The following is a 25,092-nucleotide window of genomic DNA, read 5'->3' on the forward strand; positions in this document are numbered from 1 at the left end:
TAAAGAACAGCAATGTAGTTAGTTGTTAATTCTAGTCGTCGACTGATGGTCGCCTCAATTGCAGACCAAGTCTGCTCAAATATTGTTATCAGGCCACATAGAGCAACGAAAGCATAATCAGATGTATGTAATCTATCTCCGATAATTCTTGTCAGGCCACGTAGAGCGATGAGAGCACGATTGGCATAAAACGACACTAACATATAAACATGTAGTCTATCTGCGTTTCGACCCAGTGCCTTGCTTCCATTGCTGCCAACCTGTTTTTGCTTGAGGAGCAGCAAGCTGGGGAACCGCAGCCTTTAGACTGGCTGTGGGCGGAGCAGCTGCCGCAGGAGGCGAAGGTTGAGAGAACGTCGGTGCAGGAGCGAAGCTTTGGTCCCATCTCCGAGTATCTGATACAAGCGCAGCAGAGCCCCAGCCACCTGTTGTAGGAGGTGGCGCACTGGGCGGGGGCACTGGAGGGGGTTGGGAGAACTTCGGTGCCGAAGTGAAATTCTGATCCCATCTCCGAGAATCTGATAGAGTTCCCCAGCCGCCTGTTGTAGGAGGAAAGGGAGGTGGCGCACTGGGCGGAGGAAGTGGTACACTAGGTGGACGCGCATTTGCTGGCGGGAATGGAGGCGGACCTCCCGGAGGGGGTGCATTCATAGGAGGACCTGGGGGTGGAGGCGGGGCTACATTGGGTGGCGGTGGGGGTGCAGTGTTCATGAGAGGCGAAGTGACTGACTGAGAGCTGCCGACGTCAAGAGATGTCCAGCCACCGGTACGGAAAATTGGTGAAGCACCCGCTGCGCTGCGAGCAGCTGGAGGCGGACTAGACACTAGCGGTGGTGGGGGCGGTGGCAGTGGTGCGGAAGGCGCAGAGGATGCACCAGAATCCATTGATGCCCAACCTGACCGTTTGAAACCAGTGGCAGGCTCAACTGCTGTTGAAACGGTTGCCCAGCCAGCTTTCTTGAAGCTGTTTGATTGCGCCTCAGAGGGAAGTGATGCCTCTGCAGCAGGTGCCGGTGGAGCCACGGTAGTTGGTGCAATTGGAGGCTTTGCCATCTTGATCCCAGCAGCCTTGGCAATTTTGCGAAGTTCCTTTTCTTCTCGCTTGCGCTCCTTCTCCTTCCGTTTATCGACGTCTTCCTGGGATGTTATACGTGTATTGGCTTGCATATCGCGGAGGCGCGCCTTGTGGTGATGTGCGTACGAGTTTGTATGCTCGTCATACTGTGCGACATTTTGGAATTGCTTCTCACAGAGCGAGCAGTAGAACGCTTTGAGCGTATCCGTAATTTCCGATTTGAGTGCAGCCCGACGGGCAGCATTGTCCTGGGACAAGATCAGTATGCTCATCAACATCGTTGGGTACGATCGAGCTCGCCTCTCGTGCTTTTCGTTGATCTTCGGTTTCTTTTCGTTGTCGCTCGGAGTCCAACTTGCGCCTTTCGGCAACTGTTGTCTCGATCATTCGAAAATCCTGAGTCGTCTTTCCAAGTCCAGTCAAATCATTTTTTACATGAAATGGTATGGGATCGACGCGAGCTGCAGCAAATCATTGGTGACGCAGGTTCCCAACAGAAATTATCACACCTACCGTCTGCAGATAGTCCCAAAGGCTGACCCTCTAACCAACCGAATTTTGCGAGCATTGCAAAGCCCTTGTTGGTGCTTTTGATCTTGGTCTCGACGGTGATGACCTCCCTTTCTGGACCGCGGACATATTCGTCGTATTTTTCAATGTCCATTGCATCGGGTGCAGGCGAGGGCGATCTTGAGACGAGCGAGACATCGTCGTCATCGTCACCATCATCAATACCTTGGTGAGAGCGCTGGGATGGAGGTAGGGGAGGGCAGTAGGGGTGTTTTATTCGTGCCAGAAAATATGGCAGAGTACCTTCATGGAAATAGTTTGGTTTTGTACAGATTGTACTTGTTCTTGCTTGTCTGTATCAGGCCGATACATTGGAATTGCGTTCCATCGAGCTATGCTCTGGGCGGACATGGTGAGTAGTACTAGTAAAGAGAGGTGTGGTTGAAATTAGATGATGACAATGCCTGGAGCGCGCGTTCCAAATATTGATTAATACCGACCCCTCCCTGGGGGGGTGTAAATTGTCCAGACTACGACATGCAACGACATTAAATATTAACGCGCTCTCTGGTACAACTTATAATTCTTCTAGATAAATCCGATTATTGACATATGACAGATATCGTTTAATCAGTATGTGCAATCAATTGCGTCCAACTTGAAAGTCATAAGCTTCATGACATCACGTGAGATGTATAACTTTTCATCCATCGCGTACACTGGACGCATGGACTAGATCGATGACTACTCCCTTGTCCGCCCAGTCGTTTGTCCGGCTCCTAAAAGCGCCCACAGACCCACCCAACCCAGAAAGCCCAACAAAAATCCAAATCGCTTGTGCAGCATGGGATGACACCACCCTTCACATCCCAAACAAGCATGAGCTCATCGCCGAGTTCATACTCACGCGACTGCTCAAAGACAAGTCAAAAACCAGGTGCGTTTAGGTTACGCAGGGTGCAGTCGTGTGTTTTCATAACCGATGAATCAGCGAGAACCCTATAATCGATGTGCAGTACTGGTGCCTTCTTCGCAAGGTTTTGGATGGAAGCGTAGGGGTAGGTGCACGAGGCCTCAAAGTCTGGCTTGGTTCTCTTCTCAATCGAACACCGCTCGCTCCAATCATCATCTCGATCCTCACTCTGCTGAGGGATCTGCCGGTTGCAGAGGCAAAAGGGCTCCTTGTGCTCGTGCGGCCATGCTTCTCTGTCCTATGGCCATTAAGCGTCCATAAAATTGGCGTGGAGACGCTTCTAGAGTGCTTTGGAATTGTACTAGATGTTTCTGCTGAGCTAGTTAGAAATGAGGCTCTGGAAGGTATGTGTGAGGCAGTTGTATCTTCATATAGAGAAGCACTAGGAAATGCCGGGAACAAGAAGAAGGTGCGCAACATCATTTTTTATATGCGGCGAGGGCAACCTAAGACGTTTGTATAGCTACACGCGACCTTCCTCCAAACCCATCTCTCGTCCTGGCTTCGTGCAATTTCGCCATCATCCCATCTGTCTCCACAGCTGACCGAAGCGGTATACGTCGCAGGAACAGAGACAATATTATCTCTTGATGCGCTTCGTGCATCACCCTCATCTGAGAGCCTATTCACGGCACTATCTTCGCCCAATTCACCTTCCACAACAAATGCCGCCATACCACTTCTTCCCCGTCTCTTCACTACTCATACGCACTTTTTGCGGCGATACCGCACCGCTCTGTTCCCCGCTTCACAAAATAAAATACAAAACCGTGAAAATGACATGAGAATGACTTCCGTGGCATTCTTCGCCTCTTGCCTCAAGCTATTAGCCTGGAACGCTCAGAGCTGGGAAGCGAGAGTGGGTCTGATCAGTATTATTGAGAATGAGCGCATTTACGCGAGTCAGGGTGTGCAAGAGGGGGAGGTGGATTTGGTGAGGGAGGATGCAGTGCTGGTATTGGAAGGAGAAGCAGAAGAAGAGGTGGTACGCCTGGCTTTGGACGTGTTGGCTGTGCTTGCGAGGATAGACTATGATGTGATTGAGCCTGTGGTAGGAAGGATACTTCCTCGCTTGATCTTGGTGAGCTTTGCCCCTTCGTCCGTCTTTTTCTGTCAAATCAATCCTTTCACCATTCCTGACGACCGTTTCTCCAGACTTGCTCCTCTCCCTCCATACACAAATCAGCCAACGCGCTTCTTAACCTCCTCCTCGACTTCCACTCCAAGACGCGCACATTACACGCATACAGTCATGCACTCATTGACGCCTGTACCTCTCTTCCTTCCATCAGATCTCTTGCATCACCTCAAGAACTCTATAGCCGCGCACACTCTTCTGCTACCCTCGCACACACCCATCTCTTCTCGCTCGCACAAGCACTCCGCACATTCCTCACGCCTACCCAAGTAAAAGAGGCAACACAAATTACCTTGACTCTCAAAAACACCTTCAATACCTACCAAAATCTCTCCTCGCTCATCAAAATCAGCGAAATGGAAGACAGGCCGCGTAAAAAGCGGCGGAAAAGCGAAACCGCCCCATTGCCTGCGAGTTCGGCACCCACACAGAACATGCGGGAACTAGATGTACATGCACTTTCCCTTTCCCTCACTCTTAAATTCGTGGCTCTGTTTCTGTCGAACCTCCCATCTTCTTTCATTACCGCCGAGGTTCATGATGCAGTACGTGAAGTGGGTGTATGGGCCATCGAGGCCTCTTGCTTGCTTCTTTGCAACAGGACTTCAAAAATATCTTGGGCAGACCAAGTGACAGGTGCTGCACTTCTTCGTTTTGCGTATCATCTGCCGGCTTGGAAGTGCGTTGCAGAACAAGAAGATTTGCGGCGGCTATTGGAGGTTGTTAAAATTGAAGAGGGTGTAGAGGGTGAGCTGGTGCTTGAAATTGTGTGTATTCTTCCTCTCTTTGGTCGGAAGGCCTGACTGATAGGTTTTTCTGTTTTAGCTGCGATTTCTCTTTGCGTGGTCTTCCAGATCGGAAACGCATGTAGAAGCCGAGACTGTACTTGACGTTGCCCTTGCGTATGCCGAGGCGCAAGAACAAAATCCGCAAAGCACGAGCGGGTTGATGGTACTCTACCTAATCGTCGAGCGGTGGTTGGATCTCGTAGAGTACGTGTTTCCTCTTTACTGCCTCATTAGTGGTGGTTCTGATGTACACCTCCATCATTCAGCGCCCAAGCGTCTAAATCCTCCCTCGACCGCCTGATCAAGTTAATCTTCTCTATTTCGCCCTCGTCTACCCGTCTGGCAGACGTGCAGGGCTTGCAGCCAAAAGACGTCCTCTGGGGCGTTTTACACAATGCACAGTTCTGGGAAATGGGAAATATACGAGGTGAGATCATCCCCCTACGCTGATCCCTCGTTGTGCTTTCCTTTTTCTACTTAATAATCTGATGCTTACTACTTAACGGCGACAGCTTCCGTCCTTGCATACCTCACATCATCGCCTGCCTCTTTGAAAGGTTCTGCGTTCGATCAACTCAGCAGTACTTACTGCCTTTTGTTATATGTTCCCCATGAGTACCTCACTAAACAGGCTCGCGTGGAGCTCGTGCGCCGGGCGATGGAGGGCGATGTCACTATTTCCTCGTTGCATGCGACTACCGGAGAGAAGACAGCGAAGGGAAAGCGTAAGCGTGACCAAGGGAGTGACCTAGAAAAAGCGCGGTTGACACTCACTCATATCCGCGTGTTCCTTCAACGGATGGGGCAACTTGGGTATTTGAACATGTCAGATCATGAAGTATGTATACATGCCCTTTCTTTAGTTCTTTCTAACGTGCGCATGTAGAGCGCAAGCGACTACGTGAAGCACCTTATGAGCATAGAGATTCCAGATAATGCAGTCCTGAGAGAGGCCACGATAAATCTTGCGGAGCTCTATATTGTGTATGTCTTCCCCCTGCATTTCTGTAAACTGCTGACTCCTGGGTAGTGCACTCCTACGAGCATCAGATAAAGACCCTTCCGCTTCAGCCGCATGTGCCTCTATCTTCTGCACCCTCGCGCAGTCTGGTTCCCTTCAGGAAGATAGCCTTCCCCAGTTATGCGTGCTCCAACTGGTTGAGCGTCTCACACAAGACTTTTCGGTTTCTAGGTATGTTCTGTCGTCATTCGAAAAAAAAAATCCTCTGATGATAATGACAGCCTTTCCGACTCAATAATTGCATCATTGAAAGAACTACATGCCGCTCTCACTCCTGTTTCACAGTCCAACGGTAGCAACACACTCCCCTCGAGCGGGACTATCAAAGCGTGGGCACGCCACCTTTCATTTGGCCACTGGCTAGGTGTTGCCGGTAAGCATCCAAGCATCCTGAATTTTCGCATTCCCAACTCGTTTGTCTTATCAGCCACTTCAATATCTGGGTACGGCCAGAAAATCGCAGTCACCCTGTTGCAAAACAAAGGTAAATGCAAGTCTTCTGCAGAAATCTTGGGACTTCTCTTCGAGGAACTGCGTTGTCTGCCCAATGTTGAGCGCGGGATGCATCTCGACCTGGCAGTAGGGGTGTATGTATTTTCCACGGGTGCTGGTGCGTTTTTTTGTTACGCTGGTTCCATCGGTCGAACTAAGTCGGCCGATAGCCTTGGATGACGTCGTCTCAAACGGATGCAAGCATCTTTCAGTCAACGACTTCTCGCATTTACTGGACACAGTATATGAGGCACTTGAAAGTACGCGATTTCCCCCGGCTCAATGTGTGCGCCTAGTGCATACAGCCACCGTCCTGTTACACGATACACCTCAGGGTAAACGAGATGACTCCCAATTATTTCAGAGCACCAGTCTCACGCCATCTCAGGGACTTTGAAGGTCGTTCAGGGGTTTTTCACTCAGTGTCTGAATTTCTTTATTGGAAACGCGCAGTTCTTTGCGGGTCCTGCGGACTTGAAGGTAGCTTGTCTCGAGTTTGTGGCTCGGCAATGTTCAGATAGGGTATGTCGTACTACATGATGGCATCGAGCCTCTAAATTGAGCCTTCATCCCAGCCCGCGGCTCTTCGCGCCGTCGACCCTGGTCCTATACATGCCTTGCTTTCTAAAATCCTCTGCGGGTCTTCAACGCACGACAGTACTACCACACCTGCGGTCTTCCAGTCCACCGCCACTATTCTCAATGCGCTTGTTCGACTGCGGCGCGATCTGGTCATCCACATTTTGCCACATCTGGGGATGGTCCTCCGTCAACTGGTCTCATGCACGCGTAGCCTACGGCCCCAGCTAGCCGCGAAGCAGAGCCGCATCGTCACCGACACCCTCCCATCGTGGATAGCACCATCTGATCCTCTCGGTGTGCCAGAAGCTCGTGCACTTGCACGGCTGTTCACCTCATTGACATCGAAGACTGTCCCCCGCGCGCACATGCAACCCAATACGGAACAGAAGGCAGAGAGCCTGTCGAAGCCATTTGCCAAGCATGCTGCTTACGTGGTCACTGCGTACATTGACGCCGTGAACGATCCGTTGTGTATCATGCGGGCGGATGTGAGGCGTGAGCTTGAGCCGGGCTTGTTTTCGCTGTGCGAAATTATGGGTACGCACAGTCGTGATGCCGTTATGATGAGTGCATTGGATACGGGTGGGAAGAGTGTGATGAAAGCACTCTGGAAGGAGTATGAAAAACAGCGGTATGACGGGAAGGGATAGAAGCTCCAGTTTCATATACACATATCAGTTTCATATATACATACTTATTACCGATCTACTTGCGTCGATTCTCTTCACATCTACGTTGGTCTGACGGCCTTGACGTATACATCTCTGAACAGAATCTTCTTCTTGGGCGGTGCGTTCTCGGGATTCCATCCCGCAGCAGCCTTCTCTTCTTTGAGCGCACGCATGAGCTCTAGGAAGTCTTCTATTGCTTGAGGCGATGACTGTATATGTATTATCAGGCGAGAGCCATTCAACTTAATAGGTTTCGGAAGTTGTGCGGCCCGTTCGACTACTTCCCAGTATTCAACCCCGATTGGTGCAGGGTCATAGAACAACTGATATAAATTCATTTTCAGGTTGCGTGATCCAGCTTGTCAGGGCACCCTCACCATGCAAGTTTCAGCGGGGCTCAGGATACCGATGCCAAGCTCTTCTAAACCCTGCTGCATCCGCTTTGCAAGGGCGTGCACGCGAGGAAGCATAGGGAAATTGTTGGTGAGTGCGTAGGCAGCGCAGCCGGCCATGTATCCGGTCTGGCGCATACCTCCACCAAAAAGCTTTCGGAACCATCGCGCCTTGGTGATGAATGGCTTTGAGCCGACGAGGACGGTTCCGATGGGTGCGCCTATGGTATCAGTGAGTATCGTTCACAACGAAGCATTTCTGAGAAGGTCTTACCCAATCCTTTGCTGAGACATAAGCTTACAGAGTCGAATGGGTCAGAAAGCTCTTTCATGGACAATCCGGTGTCGGCTGCAACGTGCCAGATGCGCGCACCATCAAGGTGCATGATGATGCCTTGACTATGTGCGTTCTTCGAAATTTCAAGTACGTCATCCTGTGGCATGATGGTTCCGTTCAGAGTATTCTCAAGCGCTATGATACGTGTTGGGGCACTTTAAGGGGCGGGTGTCACGGCGGTAGTCCAATGGCTTTTAATTTGAAACTTACACATGCACATCTGTGCCAGAGACGATGCGAGGTTCGATGTCCTCCCAGGTAAGATGATGTTCTGGTCATAAACACACGATAAATCAAGATGCGGACCGATCGGGAGGGAGCATACCGTTAGCGGGAATAATCGGGATGCTGTTGGCACCTGAGTGAAATGCGGTACCGCCAGCTTCCATGCTAGGAAACGTTGAAAATATATTTCTCGAGCCAACAAACCAACCTACCGATATATGTGAGCCCGTGCATCTGTAATGACTGAATATGGGGGCTGCTGCAAGTGAGTCCTGAGGGCAACTTGATTCGACATTGTGCCCGATGGTAGAAAGAGACCTGCTTCTTTCCCGGTGATCTTTGCGACGTGGGCTTCGAGTGCGGCGGTGGATGGCTCGATAAATACATCGTCCCCGAGGGACGCACGGAGAGCATAGGCATTCATCTCCTTGGTCGGTACTGACCACGATACTTTACCATCAGCGTGAGTCCGTGCACCAGATTGAGATTAAATACCTGTGATGGTGTCCGCTGTACATATCCTGTAAAATAGCTTGCCCGTGAAGTAGTCTAAGTCACTCACACACGAATGCCCTCGAGATTTCTTGGAACTGAAGAATGTTGTCATCGTCCTGAGTTTTGGAAAGCACATCGCAAGCGATTTCCTGCGAGAGTTCAGCGAAACGGACGTCTGTTAGAGAAGGCATGGCTCGATGAGATATGGGGATCACAGAGAAACACCATATCTCTAGTATTTATATTCAAGTTATGGTGCCCTGCTGATTGCCTGCTGACTTGCGGAACTCCGGCAGGCGAATGATCCATCTGAACCAAATACGCAATAGCGGAAATCGCTGTCCTCCGTCACAAGCCGATGTCTGCTATTGTGTAGATTCTACGACCTGCCTTCGCAGTTAGTACATAGCTAGCAGACCAGCCGCCATAATACTGCCAGAAATGATGGAGCTGCAGTTCTTGTGAAGGCTTTTCCGTCACGGTGCCGTACAAAGTTCGGGTTGGCATTTGCTTACGCAATCGTGTGATTACATGTATTGAAGTGTTTCATCTCTGACAGTGACATGTCTGACAAGAGGGCTTGGGTTTCATGCAACCATCGAAGGTAAGTAGAGGTTGTGTATCATCGAGCGACGAGCGTGCATTATCGACAGAGGCGGACGGAGTCACAATTTCCAGTTCTCTGATGTCCTCCCTATCCCTTCTTATGTCTTAACAACTAAAATTCTTCAATTCGGTCTCACGGCGTCAGCTACAATGAATCCACTGATGAGTCTGAAACGCTTAACGGCCTCCAACTACGTGTTGTTCATATGCATCTGTCCTGGTGATCCGTTGCGTATTAGCACCAACGTGAGTAGCATGCTCCACTAAAATAAACTTAACGTACCAAGCCTGGGTGCGAAACAGAACGAAGTTGATCGGTTGACTACAGCACTGATGCGGAACACTCGCATCGCGCGGTCTCGATACCGGACATATTAGGTATCGGAGAAAACTCCACGGTGTTGTTATAATGTCTGATGTTGAGAGACTACCTACGGCCCAGTGCCGAATTGTTTTCGTGCAGTGAGTAACTTTAAATTCCTGGAATTGGGTTTCAAAACTCCTCTACTCCCACGTTCAGTCGTGAGGATGCTCCCTCAGGTTGTAGTTTTCCCACGATGTCTACCTTGTAAGTTTTGCTCCACCCAACACTCAAGATAGTCGCCCGATAGACAGGTCCGACATTACCGGCTCATGCTCGTGGCTGCAGCCTACGTATACCCATCGGATTTTATGATTGTCCACTATCCTCGGCAGATTATATTGGCTTCCGACTAGTGACTAGGCGATTAGGAGGTGATTCTGCAAGTAATGATCTAAACGTGCCCTCCCAATCGCCTCTGCAGACTTCGCTGTCATTGAAATATATCGACTGTCATATATCTGTATTGGGTCAGCTCTAGAAGACTGATTTCCTGTTTATTTCAGGATCAAGAACAAAATGACGCCGGTGGCTCTGAACTGTTTATTATACATCCCACGTCCTCTTACTTGCTTGTCTGCTAGTGACCATGTTGATACTCACTAACGCAACTTGGCAGGACATACTATGCCTTGTTGGTCTCGGAGTGTATCTGGTAATGCAGGCGCCCACCAAGAAGAACCTTGCACCATACCCACCTGGTCCCCCGGGGTTGCCTCTCGTTGGGAACGTCCTAGACGTGCCTCACATCAAGCCCTGGCTCACATTCGCTGATTGGGGCAAGAAGTATGGTGAGTGCCTCCCGTTTTGCCAAAATAATGCATTCCATAGTCTTTTCTGCAGGCGATATCTCGCATATCTCGGTCCTGGGTCAGCATATCATTGTGGTGAACTCTGTCAAGATCGCGATGGACATGCTGGACAATAAAAGCGCTGTGTACTCTGGCCGTTCTGTTTTGCACATGGCTGGCGAACTTGTTGGCTTGAAGCACGTTTTGGTTCTCCTCCTTTACGGTGAGCGTCTTCGTCGGTACCGCAAGCACTTCCACCGCGTCATTGGCAGTCGCGCTGCATTGGATATCTACAACCCGATCGAGGAGGTTGAGACCCATCGATTCCTGAAGCGTGTACTTGCGAAACCCGACCAACTACAGGCACACATTCGACAGTATGTGTTATCTTTCCTTGCATTAACGTGACCTTGGATTTGTATAGCACCGCTGGCGCTATCATTCTACGCATCTCTCATGGTTATGAAGTAGAGCAGAATAATGGTCCCTTCGTCGACCTTGCAGACCGCGCTCTGGACCAATTCTCGCGGTGCACCACTCCCAGTGCATTCATGGTTGACATCCTGCCATTCTGTAGGGTCACAGCATTCTGATTTACTTTCAATGGCCTGACTATCTCTAGTGGCCAATGTTCCCCAGTGGTTCCCTAGCGCTGGCTTCAAGCGCATAGCCCGTGAATGGCGCGAGACCGTCAAGGAGATGGCTGCTGCACCCCTCAAGTCTGTGAAGGATCAGATGGTAGCTGATATTCGTAGTTTTGTGATAATGAGTTAAAGTGTGAATTTTACAGGCCGCTGGCATCGCCCACAAGTCTTTTGCCTCGAGCCTATTGGAAGGACGAACTTTGTCTGCGGAGGAGGAACACGTTGTGAAATGGTCTGCTGCATCTCTATACGGTGGTGGTACCCACACGGTTAATTCCTCTACATAATCCAAGTTACATTTTGAGACTAACTCCTGATTCTTCAGACTGTTTCTGCGACCTACTCGTTCTTCCTAGCTATGACTCTTTACCCTGATGTGCAGAAGAAGGCTCAGGCTGAAATAGATGCCGTTGTTGGTCCTGATCGCCTTCCCTCTTTCGCCGACCGTGAGTCTCTCCCCTATACTGAGGCGCTTGTGAAAGAAGTCCTACGCTGGAATGCTGTTGTCCCTACTTGTATGTGTATTTTGTTATTGTATGCATTACTTGCAGAGCTGTACCTCAATGACAGGTGTCCCCCACCGCGTCACTGAGGACAATATCCATGACGGATACTACATTCCAGAAGGTTCCTTGATAATACCTAACATTTGGTTGGTACCCTCACTTGTTTGTATTTGATATATTATCAGAATTTAATGACAGGTTCATGCTCAATGACCCACGGACTTATGCTAACCCCTCGCAATTCGACCCTGAACGCTTTCTACCGAAGGATGGAAAGGGGCCCGAGACTGATCCTCGCACTATCTGCTTCGGCTTTGGCAGACGGTAAGCATCGAGTTTCTATTTGAGCGACATGCTAACCTTCTGCTCCGCAGTATCTGCTCAGGTTAGTGCAACTCAGAAGGCGCCGAAGAAGAAGACAGTTCTGATGTCCCTTTCTTTTGCAGGTCTCAATCTCGCTGATGCGTCCGCCTGGATATCCACCGCGATGTCACTTGCCGTGTTTGATATTTCCAAGGTCGTCGAGAACGGTGTTGAGATCACCCCTGAGGTTGACCCCTCATCAGGTACAATCAGGTATGTTGCGTATCTCGTCGGGTCTGCCGTGCTGGTCTAGACATACACACTCTAGCCATCCTAAACCCTTCAAGTACTCTATTAATGCTCGCTCTGCAAAAGCCCTTGAGCTCATTCAGCAGGATGCTAACTACTAAGTATGTGACGAACATCTAAATTCCCTTTCAAATTCGAGTGTATGCTATTTGTTTTGAATACGCACCGTTCACTGGTGTTCGGTCAAGGTCAACGTACATGATACTCAATTGGATTAAAAGTGTATAAAGGATTGCTCACTCAGTTACGGGCATATGTATTTAATCTTGACTTCCGGACTCGTGCAAGTTTCGTTTCCAGTCGTACAATCTTCGAAATAGATACTAAGTAGTAGGCTCGTGACCAGCCTGGCGCATACTACCACGGATGCTTGAGTGGTGTAACCATAATTGACGCATAGTCAGACTGGTCACGAGTCTAACTAAGTAGTAGGTTACTCAGATCTGCTTGCAGGGTTTCTTTAAGGATACTACACGGTGCAATCATCCCAACAACCGTCTCTGAAGAACGCAACTGCCCTCACTGGATTCGTGTGTCTTCGCATCATCCATGTTGGCACCGGTCGTCTTCTGTGCACAGTAAGATACATTTCTTGTTGCATGTTGCATGGAAGCACTAATTGTACAACGTGTCGTCTTGACTTAGACACAGTATAGACAGCCAATAGCCTTTGAAGATATTGACGTCGAGCGTACTTTGTGAAAATGGTCACGTCGTTAATCTTATGTATATAGGGCAACAATCATTATTGACCCTCGTGTGTTAGCATTAGGAGATTGTTATTTTCTTAGTTTGTCGTCGCATGTTACTAGTGTCTTGCAAGTGCTCCGTTCCGTCCCGCGAATGTAACGAAGAAAAGACAGTCAGGTTGTGTGCGCGAGATAGGAGGGGCGCTGGGTTAGGGGGAACGTATAGCATTATGTTGGCATCGAAGGCATTCGCCATCCTAGGAACATTGGTGGTATAACCGTGATCCATCTAGGTATGTACGCTGGTATGCTCGCTGAAGAGGGACTGCATTTGCGCACGTATCGTAACTTTCAGCCTGTTAATGAGATCCTCATAACAAAAGCGAGAGGGATGGAGGAAGTGTGTAACGCATGGATCCTGTTGTGGACTGAGAAGTGACGAGACGGATGAAAGCTACGCTATAAACCAATCCACGACCCTTGCGTGGGTTGCCAGTGAGATTAGAATATACAATTTTGATGTATCCGAGGGCACGACTTGAAACGCAGGACTAGCTGAAGTAATCAACTTCGTGAACCTAGATTTTTGCCCCTGATCAAGTCAAAGTGAGATATAGATAAAAGTGCAGAGCTTCACCTGACCTACACGATGATTCGTGCCATACTAGTTTGGATGCATTGAATTAACCAGTAGCATTGCTGTGCACTCGGATATCTCGAGGATCGTGATCGGTATGGCCATGACTGTAAGAAGGCGTTGCCCCAGGCCAGGGTAAGAGCATGTCAGTGATGGAGCCGTTCCGACACCACCACATTGCAGCATCGAATAAAAATATCTGTTTACTGAATCAGAAATTAGTGTTGCCTCGACTCAGCTAATCACACCTTAATAGTAAGTATGTAATGGCGGTGAGAAACATAATGACGAGAAGCGCAGGAGCATATACACACGGAAAGAGAATCCCAAGATAACGGAGGTATGCAATCTATCAGACATCACCTCAGCACCTGAGGTAAATAATCGAAAAAAGAATCCTGCTTACGACTGCGATAGAAGCATCAAGAGCAACGACGACATTTACCATAATGAGTTACTTGCCATACACATTTGCATCGAATTCATTCGCTGATAACGGTTCTGGGTGTCAATCAAGCATCTTCGTCGAGAGACGCAGAGGGGAAAATGTCCACATGAATAGTAGTAGCTTAGACGATATTGATGTGGCTAGGGAAGTGCGGATCGTCATCGTGCGGATAAGCAAGTAAATCAGTACACACCACGCATGCCCGTCAACATTTATGTAATATCTCATTGATAACTGGAAGTGATCAGACATGAGCGCTGAGTGATCGTTTTATATATGGCGAAGCAGGGTGCGTTACACAGGATGATGAAACGTGAGTCGAGTAGAAGAGATATATGGTTGCAAAGTGGGCTGTGGTACATGATAGTACCAGATGCATGCGGGTCCACTGTGCACAAAATGGAGGGGCTACTGCTACATGACGGGCGTTTATCAAGGAGGCAGCGATGATGGGAGAAGCGACATTTTCTACGCCGTACCCGCGTGATACCGAAAAACCGTAGATAAGCGCCTACATGAGTTGGGTCATGGGAAGAACTTGAAGTCCAACACTACCATACACCACCCACAAGATCCACAATGCGACGATATCTTAAACGTACGGTCCTCGTCGACTTCAAATGTCACTGACCGTCTATATCTCTGTCTAGGTCAACGCGATGCAGCAAGAGATGTGGATCTGCAACCAGCGCCAGCGCAAATAACACTACCGCTAACGCAGATGATGCAAGGGCATACGTACGCCGTAACCACAGTCACGTTCTTCAAAGATGGTCGACGGGTCGTCACTGGTTCACGGGATAGAACCCTGCGAATTTGGGACATGGAGACAGGAGCATTGGTAGGAGTGCCATTCAAGGGATACGAGGGCTGGGTGAGATCGGTGACCGTATCACCAGACGACAGGCGAATTGCGAGCGGTGGAGATGATAGAGCCATTATCATCTGGGATGTCAAGAGCAAGCAAATGGTATTCGGTCCACTGATAAGGCATACAGCCTATGTGCAATCAGTGTGCTTCTCCCCCGATGGTAAGAGACTCGCAAGTGGGTCAGAAGATGAAACGGTTATTATATGGGATGCAAAGACTGGCGCTTTCTTCACAGAGCTCAAGGATCATAATCCGGTGATCGGTGTCGCATTCAGCCCAGATGGGCTGAAATTAGCGTGCGGAACATATAATGACATCCTAGTTTGGTGTACCAACAACTTCGAGCTTCTTCTCAAGTTCGACACTCAACAAATCATGCTTCGACATGTTGTGTGGTCGCCTGACGGCCAGCAACTTGTCACTGCATCATACAACAAAATAGTCAAGTTCTGGAACTCGTCGAATGGAGACCCGATCGGTCAACCTTGCATTCACACTGACTACGTCTATACGGTCGCCATTTCTTCTGACGGCTCCTTCATTGCCACTGCCTCGAATGATAAGACTGTGCAGCTGTGGAGCACAAAGACACACCGACACATAGGACAGGCATTCGAACACACCACGGAGGTTGAATCTATCGCAATTTCTCCCGATGGAGAACTGCTTGTCAGTGGGAATGCCGAAGGAGAGGTGCTGGTCCGGTCTATCAAGGAGATACTCGAGCAACACAAGGCGGAAGAAAGGACAAAGGACGATAAAGGAGCACAGTGACAGCAACTTCTTTCTCCTAGTAACACGCACGTATGCTATCACCCATTATTTTTTTGGCCTGTCTGTTCATTCATATTGCTCTCGGCGGCAACACACAGCCGCGTAGTCATGGCTTCAACAACGAGCTCTCTGGCAATAACACCGGTGCAAGTGACCATTCTTCGCAACAAGCGCAAGCGTCTGGCAGTGATGACAACCACTCGTTATTTCACGTGAGCTGCCTTCGATTCGTATACTTATCACAGAACGTGAGTTTCCTTCATGCAGATCCCTGTTATAATCACGACGCTACGCAATGCATGCATTGCTGAGGACCCGCATACCGCTGAAGACCTGCTGACCAAAGAGACCGGCGCAGATGACAACAACCGCCACTCACATGCCAACGAGGAAGACGATGCAGACGAATCGATCATAGATAACGAGGAAGTACAGCGACAGCAACTCCTTTCTCGTAGTGACACGCATGTATGCTCTTTCCCATTCTTGTCCCGCCTTTCTATTCATTTACACGACAACTAGCTGCCGGTGCGCAGTCACGAGAATAACCGCGAGCCCCCTGGCGATCACGACAGTCCAAGCAATCATCCCTTGAATACTGACAAAGCCTCTGGCAGTGACGAAAATCTCTCATTGTTTGACGTGAGCTTTCACCTTCGATGCGTCTACTTATCACGCAACGTGAGCTTTCTTCATGCAGATCCTTGCTATACACAAGACGGTCCGCAATGCACGCATTATTAGGGACTTGCACATTGCTGAAGATCTGCTGACCCAAGAGATCGACGCAGATGGCAACAACCACCACTTGTATGCCAATCGCTCCATTATAAGGGCGCGAAACTCCCAGTGGGACAAGGCGCTTCAAGACTCAGTCAAGGTCAGATGCTCTGCATATCATGACGTTGTTTGTGTTGACTCTGCTTGGTGATGTAGTCCATTGATATTCAGCCCTCGTTATTGGGTTACATTTCCAAGGCTGTCGCCCTCTGCGGCAACGAGCGGCTCTGGGACGCGACGGAAGCTTTCGATCTCGCCTTCGTATTTTCAAATCGTGATCCGATTATCATCGGTCTTCTCCTATTGATCAAGGTACTCTTCGCTATCTTCATAGTTTGTCTGTCATACTAATACTTCGATGTCATTTTGTCCAGGCTGTAGCACTCTTCAGCGCCAGTCGCCGTGATGAGGCAATGCGGCGAGTTCAAGACCTTACCACCGCTTGCCATCACTTAGATACACTTCTGTGCAGCGTTGTCAACGTGAGCTTTACGTCATACCTTATGTTTTTTTCACCTTCGAACACACTCTTCAGTCATATCTATGTGTCCAGCTTGCAATGATTGCTTTTGAGGATGGGCGGTACAGCGAAGCCGCCGATCGGCTCGGTATAACCGACCTATTCTCTCGTAGAGCACTTTTTGAACCTACATGGAGGATATTCACGGTGGTGTGTCACTATGAAGCTTCAGAGCATACTTTCACTGATCCATAATATGGTGGGCAGTTCTTCGGCTGGGACTTGGATTCGTTATGGCAAACCGTCAACCAAAGGCGGTGCGATGCTCTCCTCCGCGCTGATCGAGTAATCGAAGCGGTCGAATCTCACCAATACACGATGCGCATGATTGAAGAGGATGCGAAAGACAGCTACCTCGTATGGTCCACTGGTGGGTGCTTTGGGGTGTATACAACTTTAATATCGACACTTACTCTGAGTCGTTTAGCTTTCAAGGAAAACTGTACTGCGCGCTGTCTCACAAAGGGAGACGAAGCTGTTACTGCGAGCAATTACGAGGCGGCTATAGAACTATATTCGGCAGGAATCAGGCTGGATTCATTATGCGAGTCCCTCTTTGCGCACCGCAGCAAGGCACATCTGGAACAAAACTTTCATGCAAAGGCCCTTGACGACGCGGAAAAGGTGTGGATGCATATCCATCATTTGTCTAGCAATTGTGTTTATGCCACCCATGTACAGGCCATCGAACTCAACCCTTCGTCATATCTTGGGCACGAAGTGAAGCACGCGGCGCTTCACAAGGCTCAACGCTATGATGAAGCTGATTGAGGTCTTGAAAATCATCATGTCCAAGTTTGGCAGTACATCCGACCCACAGATACAAAGTAAGCCCCGAAGCACTCATGCATCAACATCAATATGATCAACTTTTTTCTCCAGAGGGACTTCAACAGTATGTCAGTCCATCCGAAGCAGATGGCGCTATTCGAAAAGCCATTGATGCTAAACTGGAAAAGGCCCCGCTTCGTCTACTCGACACCTTCACTGGACTTTTATGCAGTCGAGAGGCAGTAATCAACGCCTTCATGAAAAGCTTGGAGTATAAGGAGATTTTGTCATTATCGATGACGCATGCGCCTCTCCAGACAGAGCACATCAAAGAAGCGGTTGAGACGTACTTCAGTTGGGCCATGCTATCGCATAGATGGCAAAACAATGAGCTGCTGCTGCACGACATCCAGGATAAGGATGTGTACGATTTGGATCTAGTCGGAACCACGGCGAAGTTGCAGATGTTCTGCAAAACTGCTCGCGATGCGGGCTACCGCTGGGCGTGGAGCGATACATGCTGCATCGACCAAAAAAACAATGTTGAGGTTCAAGCATCAATCAATTCCATGTTTGTTTGGTATCACCACTCAGCTCTTACGATTATCTATCTCTCGGATGTCCCGCCTTCGGCACAAACAGGCGCCCTGGCAAACAGTGTTTGGAACACGCGAGGATGGACTGTTCAGGAGTTCCTGGCTCCTAACATCGTTATTTTCTACCGAGCAGATTGGACTCCATATCTCGATGATGACTCTTCCAACCACAAGAAGTCTGATGCTATTATGGGGGAGATGCAGGGTTCGACAGGTATAGATGCACAGGCTCTCGCCGACTTCCGTCCGGGGATGAGTGGTGCCCGAGAGAAACTTCAGTGGGCGTCGAATCGTGTCACCACGTTACCGGAAGACGTTGCATATTCATTGTTTGGCATCTTCGGGGTCCACCTGAATATCATCTACGGCGAGACGAAGCAGAATGCGCTCGGAAGACTCTTGCAGGAGATCGTAGCCCAGTCAGGCGATATCACTGCCCTGGACTGGGTCGGAAAATCATCACAGTTTAATAGCTGTTTGCCAGCCGAAATTGCCTCGTACCAACTTCCACCATGCATGCCGCCATCTCTATCTGAAGATCAGATCCAAATATCGATCTCGTCGCTGCGACATGCCACTGATGTGGAGCAGGCATTGACACTGTGTACCCGGCTTGACCAGTTGAGCCCTCCTCGTTTCGACCACCGCAGACTGCATCTGCCTTGCATCGCATTCACCGTGACAGAATTCAGACGGAGGCGTGGTCAAGACCAGGAGAAACATTTTACTTATGATGTCAAGGCTGATGGGCTTGGCGACCTGCCAATCACCACCGAAGAGAAACTGACTCAGTTCTCGCCGGCAAAGCCTACTCGGCAGACATTCTTGCTTGTCCGTCCATGGGATCGTTATGATCTCGAGCTGCCTGACTTTGCAGAGACGCAGAGCGTGGGTGAATCGGAGCCCGGGTCTTCGTCAGACGAATTGCTCGGTGGGTATCCTGGAGAGAATGAGTCGGTTGATTCGGAGTCTCACTGGAAAGCGTTGAGGTTGATTGTTCGTCTAGGACAGCCTTTCGGCGCACTTCTGCTAGCGCAGCAGCGTGGCGGAGGGTACAAAAGGATTGCTTCAGATAACAATATTATTGCGCAAGTTAAGGACGTGACTTCTGTTCGTGACGTGATGGACGCCAGGACGCTAGAGATATTGTAGCTGCATTTTTGTCGAATAACGGGGATCTCTGATGCGTTTTCATCCATAGTACTTGTGTGGAATAATATCCCTTTGTACTACATACCGCCTTAGTCACTTATGATATATCAGTCACGATGCACTCTTACTATAGATGTTCAATCGATCTCGAACTAACCGTCCATATCCGACGTAGTCTATTTGAATTTACTTACATTCTAACGATAGTCGTCCATTATTTCTGTGCCATGAGGCTTTTTAACATTCGATCAAGACCAGCCGCCTCACACGAAAGCGACGAGGTTCAGCTTAAACTTCTTGGTCGTTTCAAGCGGATCGCGAGAGATCGCGAGCGTTGACGCGAAACTTGGCTTTTGTAAGTGGTCACGTGAAGATCTTCCACACGCGTGCTTCCCTCGTGGTGAAGCACACCTCGAAGTTTGCCCTCATAAAAAGGACACGAGTCGCAGAACGACGCCTCACTCTTTCTTCTTCTCTGCGCCCATCTCCTTTTGCGCGTTGCTCATTAAATTTTGTCCACCCACCCACCTCCCTTCTTTCAATTCTAGTGTGTCTTGGTCTGGTGAACTTAAAGTTCGTGTTTCCTTCAGACCCGCGGTTTGCACACTTCACTCGCTTCTCACTAGCTCTCAGCTGTTGTCTCTCCCTCTGAATATTAGTTCACGTCGCTTGTGAGATCCTTAACTGATATTCATTCTCTTGTTCTTCTCTTAGACTACGCGATCATACAAAGGCCTATTCTCGTGCACAACATTCGACGCTCAACGTAAGCAGCGCGATATACCTGGCAGGCATGGGAACCCGCGGTTACTACGTGCTTCGCTATCGGAACTTTTATTTCGCCAAATACAACCACCATGATAGTTATCCGGAAGGGTTCGGTCTAGAGGTGCTTCGGGCTATACGACAGTCTAATGCCCTTGCAACCCAGCGGCAGATGTTGGGAGAGATGCTGGACAAGTTAGAAAGCACTTCGGAATCAATATCAGACGATTCAAATCCCATCGACGGGACCCCCTCTCGGCGGCGACCAATCAATGATATCATGATCGAGTGGATCTACGAGGTCGACCTTGATCACAACATCTTCCATATAAACGGGATGCCTTTTTTCTCCTTGGAATGCCTTCCAGATGATGACGATTTTCTCGAATACATCTCCGAAGATCATTACGGCTACTTAGCTTGCGCATCAGAGTGCCCCCCTGAGCACAAGTACAAGAAGTCAGGCCCGCCGGTTGTCGATAATTCAGACCTCGCGACGTACCAATCTTTCATGTGCACAGGATCTCACATGGCTTTGAGCAACCTGCTCGCCATCAGTGACGTCTTGTCTCCTGACGAGCACGTTCGGGTCTCATTGTTGGAGGTCATGATTGGGACGTGCATGGTTCGCATGGGCGAGATGATCTACGAGTTCGAGATCGAAGCATTCAATCACAGTCAACTCACAGACTCGGAATGGTCACTTGCATGCTTCATAGCCAGCATCGCGTTTGTTCCCCAGATATTCAACAAGGCTCCAATCGGGGAGTGGTACCCCGAGCTGAGTAGGGAGGAGTTCACATGGGTTCGCGAAGACACTGTCATTCACATCGCAACACATCTAGATGACGAGCGGTGCCTGCAGGCTTCCATGACACGCCTGATCAAGGCGATCTTAGAGCAGAAGGATAATCCTGGTGATTACTTTGGGGTCGCGTTTTCCGTTTACCATTGTGCAATCATCAAAGTAGTCAAAGATGCACACACAACGACGTTCAGTCATACGGACGCCCTCCAATTCCTACCATCATTCTTCGCAGATTCTCCTTCTACTCCAGGCATCACTGCTCTCGCCCGTCTCGCCTATCGCGCCGACCCCGCACTCTTTGTACGTGCTTTGAAGGTTTGCCATTACAAGTGGCGCATTGGTCAGGGTGACACGCTCGTTCAAGGAGCTGATAATGCGCCACCTAACATCAACTGTCCATCACTGCCTCTTGAACTTTGGCAAGAGATCGCTCTTCATCTCCATCTCTCCGACCTCCTCACCTTCGGGTTGGTTTCAAAGCTATGCCGTGAAGCAGCCTCAATGGTACTTCGCTATCCCCACATCTGTGGTTATCGCCTTGTTGCTATTCCCAAAGAGAAACTTCCGGATAGCCACCTCTCTCTACGTGCTGCGGCTTTTTCTGCCGTGCGATCCAGCGCTCCTGCTGACGTGCTTGTCGGGATTGGGGATACACCGGAGGATGTTGTGAAGATGCCGCTTAAAGTCGGAGGTTACTTGATGGGTGTGGACTTTACAGTCGTGACGTCAGGCGGTATCTCGGACTTTACACGAAAGAAACTTCGTTGGCTATAGAAAATACAACCTCACGTGGCGTTTAGCTCGAGACCCCCACGTTACAGATCCGGGAGCCCTGACAGCACGTATGTAGTCGCAGTCCCTTTTTTGAGATGTTACATGATACATACGTGTAGTCAATATTCAACCTGCAAACTACACACATAGATTGTGAGCTGCGAGAAACTTGTTAGTACGCTTGTGACCGTTGAGGACAACAGTCACATTGTACATGTTGATCATCCAGTGGGCGTAGAGGGCCTGCTGGCCCTGACGTACACGTTCCTCATTCCGTCCGACTTCTGCTCTTGTAACGGCACAATTCCCGCTTGAATCTTCTCCTGCTTCAGCGCTTTTATCAATGACAAGAAGTCTTCCACCGCCCCGGGCGATGTTTGGATATGTACCACGAGTCGAGAGCCAGTAAGACTAATGGGCTTCGGTAATGCAGCCGCCCTGTCTATAATTTCCCAGTATTCGACGCCGATTGTGGAGGGATCATAAAAAACCTATTTCGCATCGTCAGTCCGTTTGGGGACCAACGATCGAGAAGCGACTAATGGGGCTTACCATGCAAGTCTCTGCAGGACTCAATATGCCGACCTGGAGCTCTTCTAAACCAGTTTGTAGGCGTTTGGCTAGAGCGTGAACCCTAGGAAGGAGGGGGAAGTTATGCGTGAGTGCATAAGCGATTGACCCGGCAAGAACACCAGTCTGGCGCATTCCCCCGCCAAAAATCTTGCGGAACCAGCGCGCTTTCTGTATAAATGCCTTTGGACCGACGAGACATGTTCCAACAGGGGCGCCTGCAGAGAGTCAAACTTTACAGTTATTGTAACTGATGACAACACTGACCGAGACCCTTGCTGAGGCACAAACTGACTGAGTCAAATGGTGCGCAGAGTTCATCAATCGGTGTCCGAGTTTCCGCGGCGACGTGCCATAGACGTGCACCATCAAGATGCATGAGTATGTCATTCTTGAGGGCAAAATCAGCGATCTCAATGATGTTGCTTTGAGGCATGATCGTGCCATTCAGCGTATTTTCCAAGCAAATAATTCGCGTTGGTGCGCTGATGCATATTAGAAGAATCCTCGATACGCAGAATCTCCACACCTGTGTACGTCAGTGCCGGATACTACGTGAGGTTCGATATCCTTCAGAGTCAAATGGTGTCCTGCATAGATGTCAATAATAGAGTGTGCGACACATAAGCCCATACATGCCATTTTTAGGTGTCAAAGCCATCTGGAGGGCACCCGAGTGGATTGCCGCCCCGCCACCCTCGTACCTAGGGCAAGTCAGCCACCAGGTCACGATGGATGAAGCAACAGCCCAAACTTATTGATATGTGCCCGAACATCACAAATGATTGAATTGGGAGGTTGCTGAAGATGCGTGCGAATAGCAAGCTGGTTGCCCATCGTCCCACTGCTTACAAAGAGAGCAGCTTCCTTCCCTGTGAGCTTAGCAATGTGTGCCTCGAGGGCAATCGTAGATGGCTCGCTGTAAACATCGTCACCGAGTGAAGCCTGCACAGCATATGCGAACATCTCCTTCGTAGGCACTGAACGAAGGTCCTTCTGTTCAGGTGATTTGCAGTCGAGTTGGAGAACACACCTGTGATAGTATCGGCTACCACTTCTTCAGCCAGATGAATATCCCTACTTTCGATTCGCACTCACATACAAAACTCCTGGAGACTTCCTCTAGTTGTCTCGCATTATCCTGCTGTTGAGTCGGAGTGAGGATGTCCACTTTGACCTGCTCAATGATCGATGCGAGTTTGGGATCCATGTTGAAGAGAGGAGATTGTGGCACGCAGGAAGAAAAGCGACGATAATGATTGCAAGAATGCCGCACAGGTGATATTCTCATGCCAGGTCTGGGTAAGAATGACTCGAGTCTGGTTGCGATGACTCCCACTGGTCGACAGATTGTTATCACCCGCACCATATATGTCTGCCCGATGTTGTTGGACTTCGCTTATGAACGCTGGTGGGCTTAGTGAAGCCAGGTTTACTGCCGTCCATGACTGTAGTCCCACATTCTAAGAAAACAATCCAAGATAAGATAGGTCCATAAGACATCTTACGTAAACAGTGTTCGTCCTGTGCAACGTTGTCCAGCACTCACAAGTATACCAGTTCCGTTTCTCTTCGGTCCTAGCTTTCTGTACCAGCTCCCGGTCCCCACTTTTTTTTTTTCAGTTTCTTAGCTTGATCATGGGGAACGTGGGTCATCTTCAGTTCACACAAATGGCTGATCTTAGATCACTAACAAACCTCCAGGGCGCCAAAGCCGCACAAAAGCGTGAACGCAATGCTGGAAAAGGCGCAGACAAAGGTCCTACAAGTAGGACCAAGGTCAACGAAGCGGCGAAGAACATTATTTGCCAGACTTGCAGACAGACCTTCGTAAGTGTTACTCATAGATTCTATCGATATCACTCCAATCAATTCCTTCATCTCAGCTGCAAACCACACGTTCACCAGCGTGAGTATCTGCCTGTTATGAAAAGAGAATATGGTGTTTTGTACTGATAATGTATATGCATGCATTGCAGACTAGAGGAGCACGCCCAGAACAAGCACTCAAAAACAATGGCAGAATGTTTCCCGGATGTGGCCAAGTAGGGTTCGTCCGATACATGATCGTCTAATGTGTTTGGGATGGATGATTATGCACCAATGCATTGCGTTGTAGAACAAGTTGAAGCTTTGAAGAACGAGGTCAGACAGAAAAAAAAGCTAGGTAAGCGACCGACTCGCGTCATAACTATCCATGGATGTCCCTAGTGTGGTCATTCTCATAGCGAGAAACTTGTTGATCCCGTGGCCTGTGCATTCGCTCCTGCGCTCTGCATCTTTTCTCCAACCTTCTTGTTAACTTCGAAGAACTTCGCCACACATCTATCAATGCAGACACTCTCGCCCTTGTTGAGGTCTCCTTCGGCATAGCGAGGACTGATGCACTTGGTATGACATGAACTAGACCACACGTAAAATAAGTCAAGGTTGCAGGAATTATAGAAAAACGTCACAGACGAAACGATGCGGTTAAAGACGTCTGAAACCATGTCAATTCTATGGCCTGGGAGTCAGCTACAACGACCTGAGTGAAATTAGAGCCGACGCACTCGTTGATGGCCATTTCAACGCGTTCGTGGTTGACACCACCAGCTGGTGACGGACCACTACGTCCAAGGAAAGACATTTTAGCAAAGAACGAGATAGCAAAGTGAAACCGAAAGCAATAATTTTGGAGGACGCGGCCGAAAGTAAGTCGCGATGATGCTAAGGAGC

The 25,092-nt window shown here is 49.3% G+C and overlaps 8 protein-coding genes across 8 annotated transcripts; 4 read left to right on the forward strand and 4 right to left on the reverse strand.

Moving 5' to 3' along the window:
• Positions 1 to 59: 59 nt before the first annotated feature.
• EDB91DRAFT_1109196 (uncharacterized protein) lies at positions 60 to 2,028 on the reverse strand. Its single transcript, XM_041317606.1, has 5 exons — positions 1,889 to 2,028; positions 1,589 to 1,823; positions 1,376 to 1,536; positions 202 to 1,323; positions 60 to 132 (listed from the first exon to the last, which is right to left on the reverse strand). The coding sequence occupies exons 1-4, from the start codon at positions 1,994 to 1,996 to the stop codon at positions 217 to 219; spliced, it is 1,611 nt and encodes a 536-aa protein (XP_041181290.1). The 5' UTR covers positions 1,997 to 2,028; the 3' UTR covers positions 60 to 132; positions 202 to 216.
• A 261-nt stretch (positions 2,029 to 2,289) lies between these two features.
• EDB91DRAFT_760084 (Urb2/Npa2 family-domain-containing protein) lies at positions 2,290 to 7,269 on the forward strand. The gene is made up of 14 exons (XM_041328309.1): positions 2,290 to 2,522; positions 2,577 to 2,967; positions 3,022 to 3,639; positions 3,714 to 4,463; positions 4,522 to 4,688; positions 4,751 to 4,911; positions 4,997 to 5,322; positions 5,371 to 5,468; positions 5,515 to 5,676; positions 5,727 to 5,878; positions 5,933 to 6,115; positions 6,168 to 6,332; positions 6,386 to 6,519; positions 6,573 to 7,269. The coding sequence occupies exons 1-14, from the start codon at positions 2,326 to 2,328 to the stop codon at positions 7,227 to 7,229; spliced, it is 4,161 nt and encodes a 1,386-aa protein (XP_041181291.1). The 5' UTR covers positions 2,290 to 2,325; the 3' UTR covers positions 7,230 to 7,269.
• A 40-nt stretch (positions 7,270 to 7,309) lies between these two features.
• On the reverse strand, positions 7,310 to 9,199 carry EDB91DRAFT_1308311 (pyridoxal phosphate-dependent transferase; the record flags this gene model as incomplete). Its single annotated transcript, XM_041325064.1, has 8 exons — positions 8,767 to 9,199; positions 8,700 to 8,714; positions 8,417 to 8,642; positions 8,305 to 8,369; positions 8,190 to 8,250; positions 7,917 to 8,134; positions 7,628 to 7,863; positions 7,310 to 7,573 (listed from the first exon to the last, which is right to left on the reverse strand). Exons 1-8 carry the CDS (start codon positions 8,888 to 8,890, stop codon positions 7,310 to 7,312), a joined length of 1,209 nt encoding a protein of 402 aa, XP_041181292.1. The 5' UTR covers positions 8,891 to 9,199.
• Positions 9,200 to 10,255: 1,056 nt separating this feature from the next.
• On the forward strand, positions 10,256 to 12,571 carry EDB91DRAFT_1308331 (cytochrome P450; the record flags this gene model as incomplete). Its single annotated transcript, XM_041325065.1, has 11 exons — positions 10,256 to 10,457; positions 10,510 to 10,834; positions 10,882 to 11,030; positions 11,080 to 11,195; positions 11,248 to 11,370; positions 11,427 to 11,616; positions 11,672 to 11,753; positions 11,806 to 11,931; positions 11,982 to 11,992; positions 12,054 to 12,183; positions 12,239 to 12,571. 11 exons carry the CDS (start codon positions 10,256 to 10,258, stop codon positions 12,318 to 12,320), a joined length of 1,536 nt encoding a protein of 511 aa, XP_041181293.1. The 3' UTR covers positions 12,321 to 12,571.
• Positions 12,572 to 20,250: 7,679 nt separating this feature from the next.
• On the forward strand, positions 20,251 to 21,804 carry EDB91DRAFT_1078724 (uncharacterized protein; the record flags this gene model as incomplete). Its single annotated transcript, XM_041315052.1, has 1 exon — positions 20,251 to 21,804. The coding sequence occupies one exon, from the start codon at positions 20,251 to 20,253 to the stop codon at positions 21,802 to 21,804; it is 1,554 nt and encodes a 517-aa protein (XP_041181294.1).
• A 221-nt stretch (positions 21,805 to 22,025) lies between these two features.
• EDB91DRAFT_1235215 (pyridoxal phosphate-dependent transferase) lies at positions 22,026 to 23,584 on the reverse strand (the record flags this gene model as incomplete). Its single annotated transcript, XM_041321292.1, has 7 exons — positions 22,026 to 22,295; positions 22,357 to 22,592; positions 22,642 to 22,859; positions 22,904 to 22,964; positions 23,014 to 23,078; positions 23,129 to 23,370; positions 23,477 to 23,584. The coding sequence occupies 7 exons, from the start codon at positions 23,582 to 23,584 to the stop codon at positions 22,026 to 22,028; spliced, it is 1,200 nt and encodes a 399-aa protein (XP_041181295.1).
• Positions 23,585 to 23,863: 279 nt separating this feature from the next.
• On the forward strand, positions 23,864 to 24,510 carry EDB91DRAFT_760386 (At2g23090-like protein). Its single transcript, XM_041328310.1, has 4 exons — positions 23,864 to 24,021; positions 24,079 to 24,204; positions 24,261 to 24,283; positions 24,354 to 24,510. The coding sequence occupies exons 1-4, from the start codon at positions 24,013 to 24,015 to the stop codon at positions 24,421 to 24,423; spliced, it is 228 nt and encodes a 75-aa protein (XP_041181296.1). The 5' UTR covers positions 23,864 to 24,012; the 3' UTR covers positions 24,424 to 24,510.
• Positions 24,241 to 25,057, reverse strand: EDB91DRAFT_1109268 (Tim10/DDP family zinc finger-domain-containing protein). Its single transcript, XM_041317607.1, has 4 exons — positions 24,927 to 25,057; positions 24,835 to 24,873; positions 24,559 to 24,777; positions 24,241 to 24,507 (listed from the first exon to the last, which is right to left on the reverse strand). Exons 1-3 carry the CDS (start codon positions 25,001 to 25,003, stop codon positions 24,597 to 24,599), a joined length of 297 nt encoding a protein of 98 aa, XP_041181297.1. The 5' UTR covers positions 25,004 to 25,057; the 3' UTR covers positions 24,241 to 24,507; positions 24,559 to 24,596.
• Between the last annotated feature and the right edge of the window lie 35 nt (positions 25,058 to 25,092).

The sequence above is a fragment of the Suillus paluster genome, assembly GCF_016628075.1.
Source record: "Suillus paluster strain FC165 chromosome Unknown EDB91scaffold_7, whole genome shotgun sequence".
In the NCBI taxonomy this organism is placed as follows: Eukaryota; Fungi; Basidiomycota; class Agaricomycetes; order Boletales; family Suillaceae; genus Suillus; species Suillus paluster.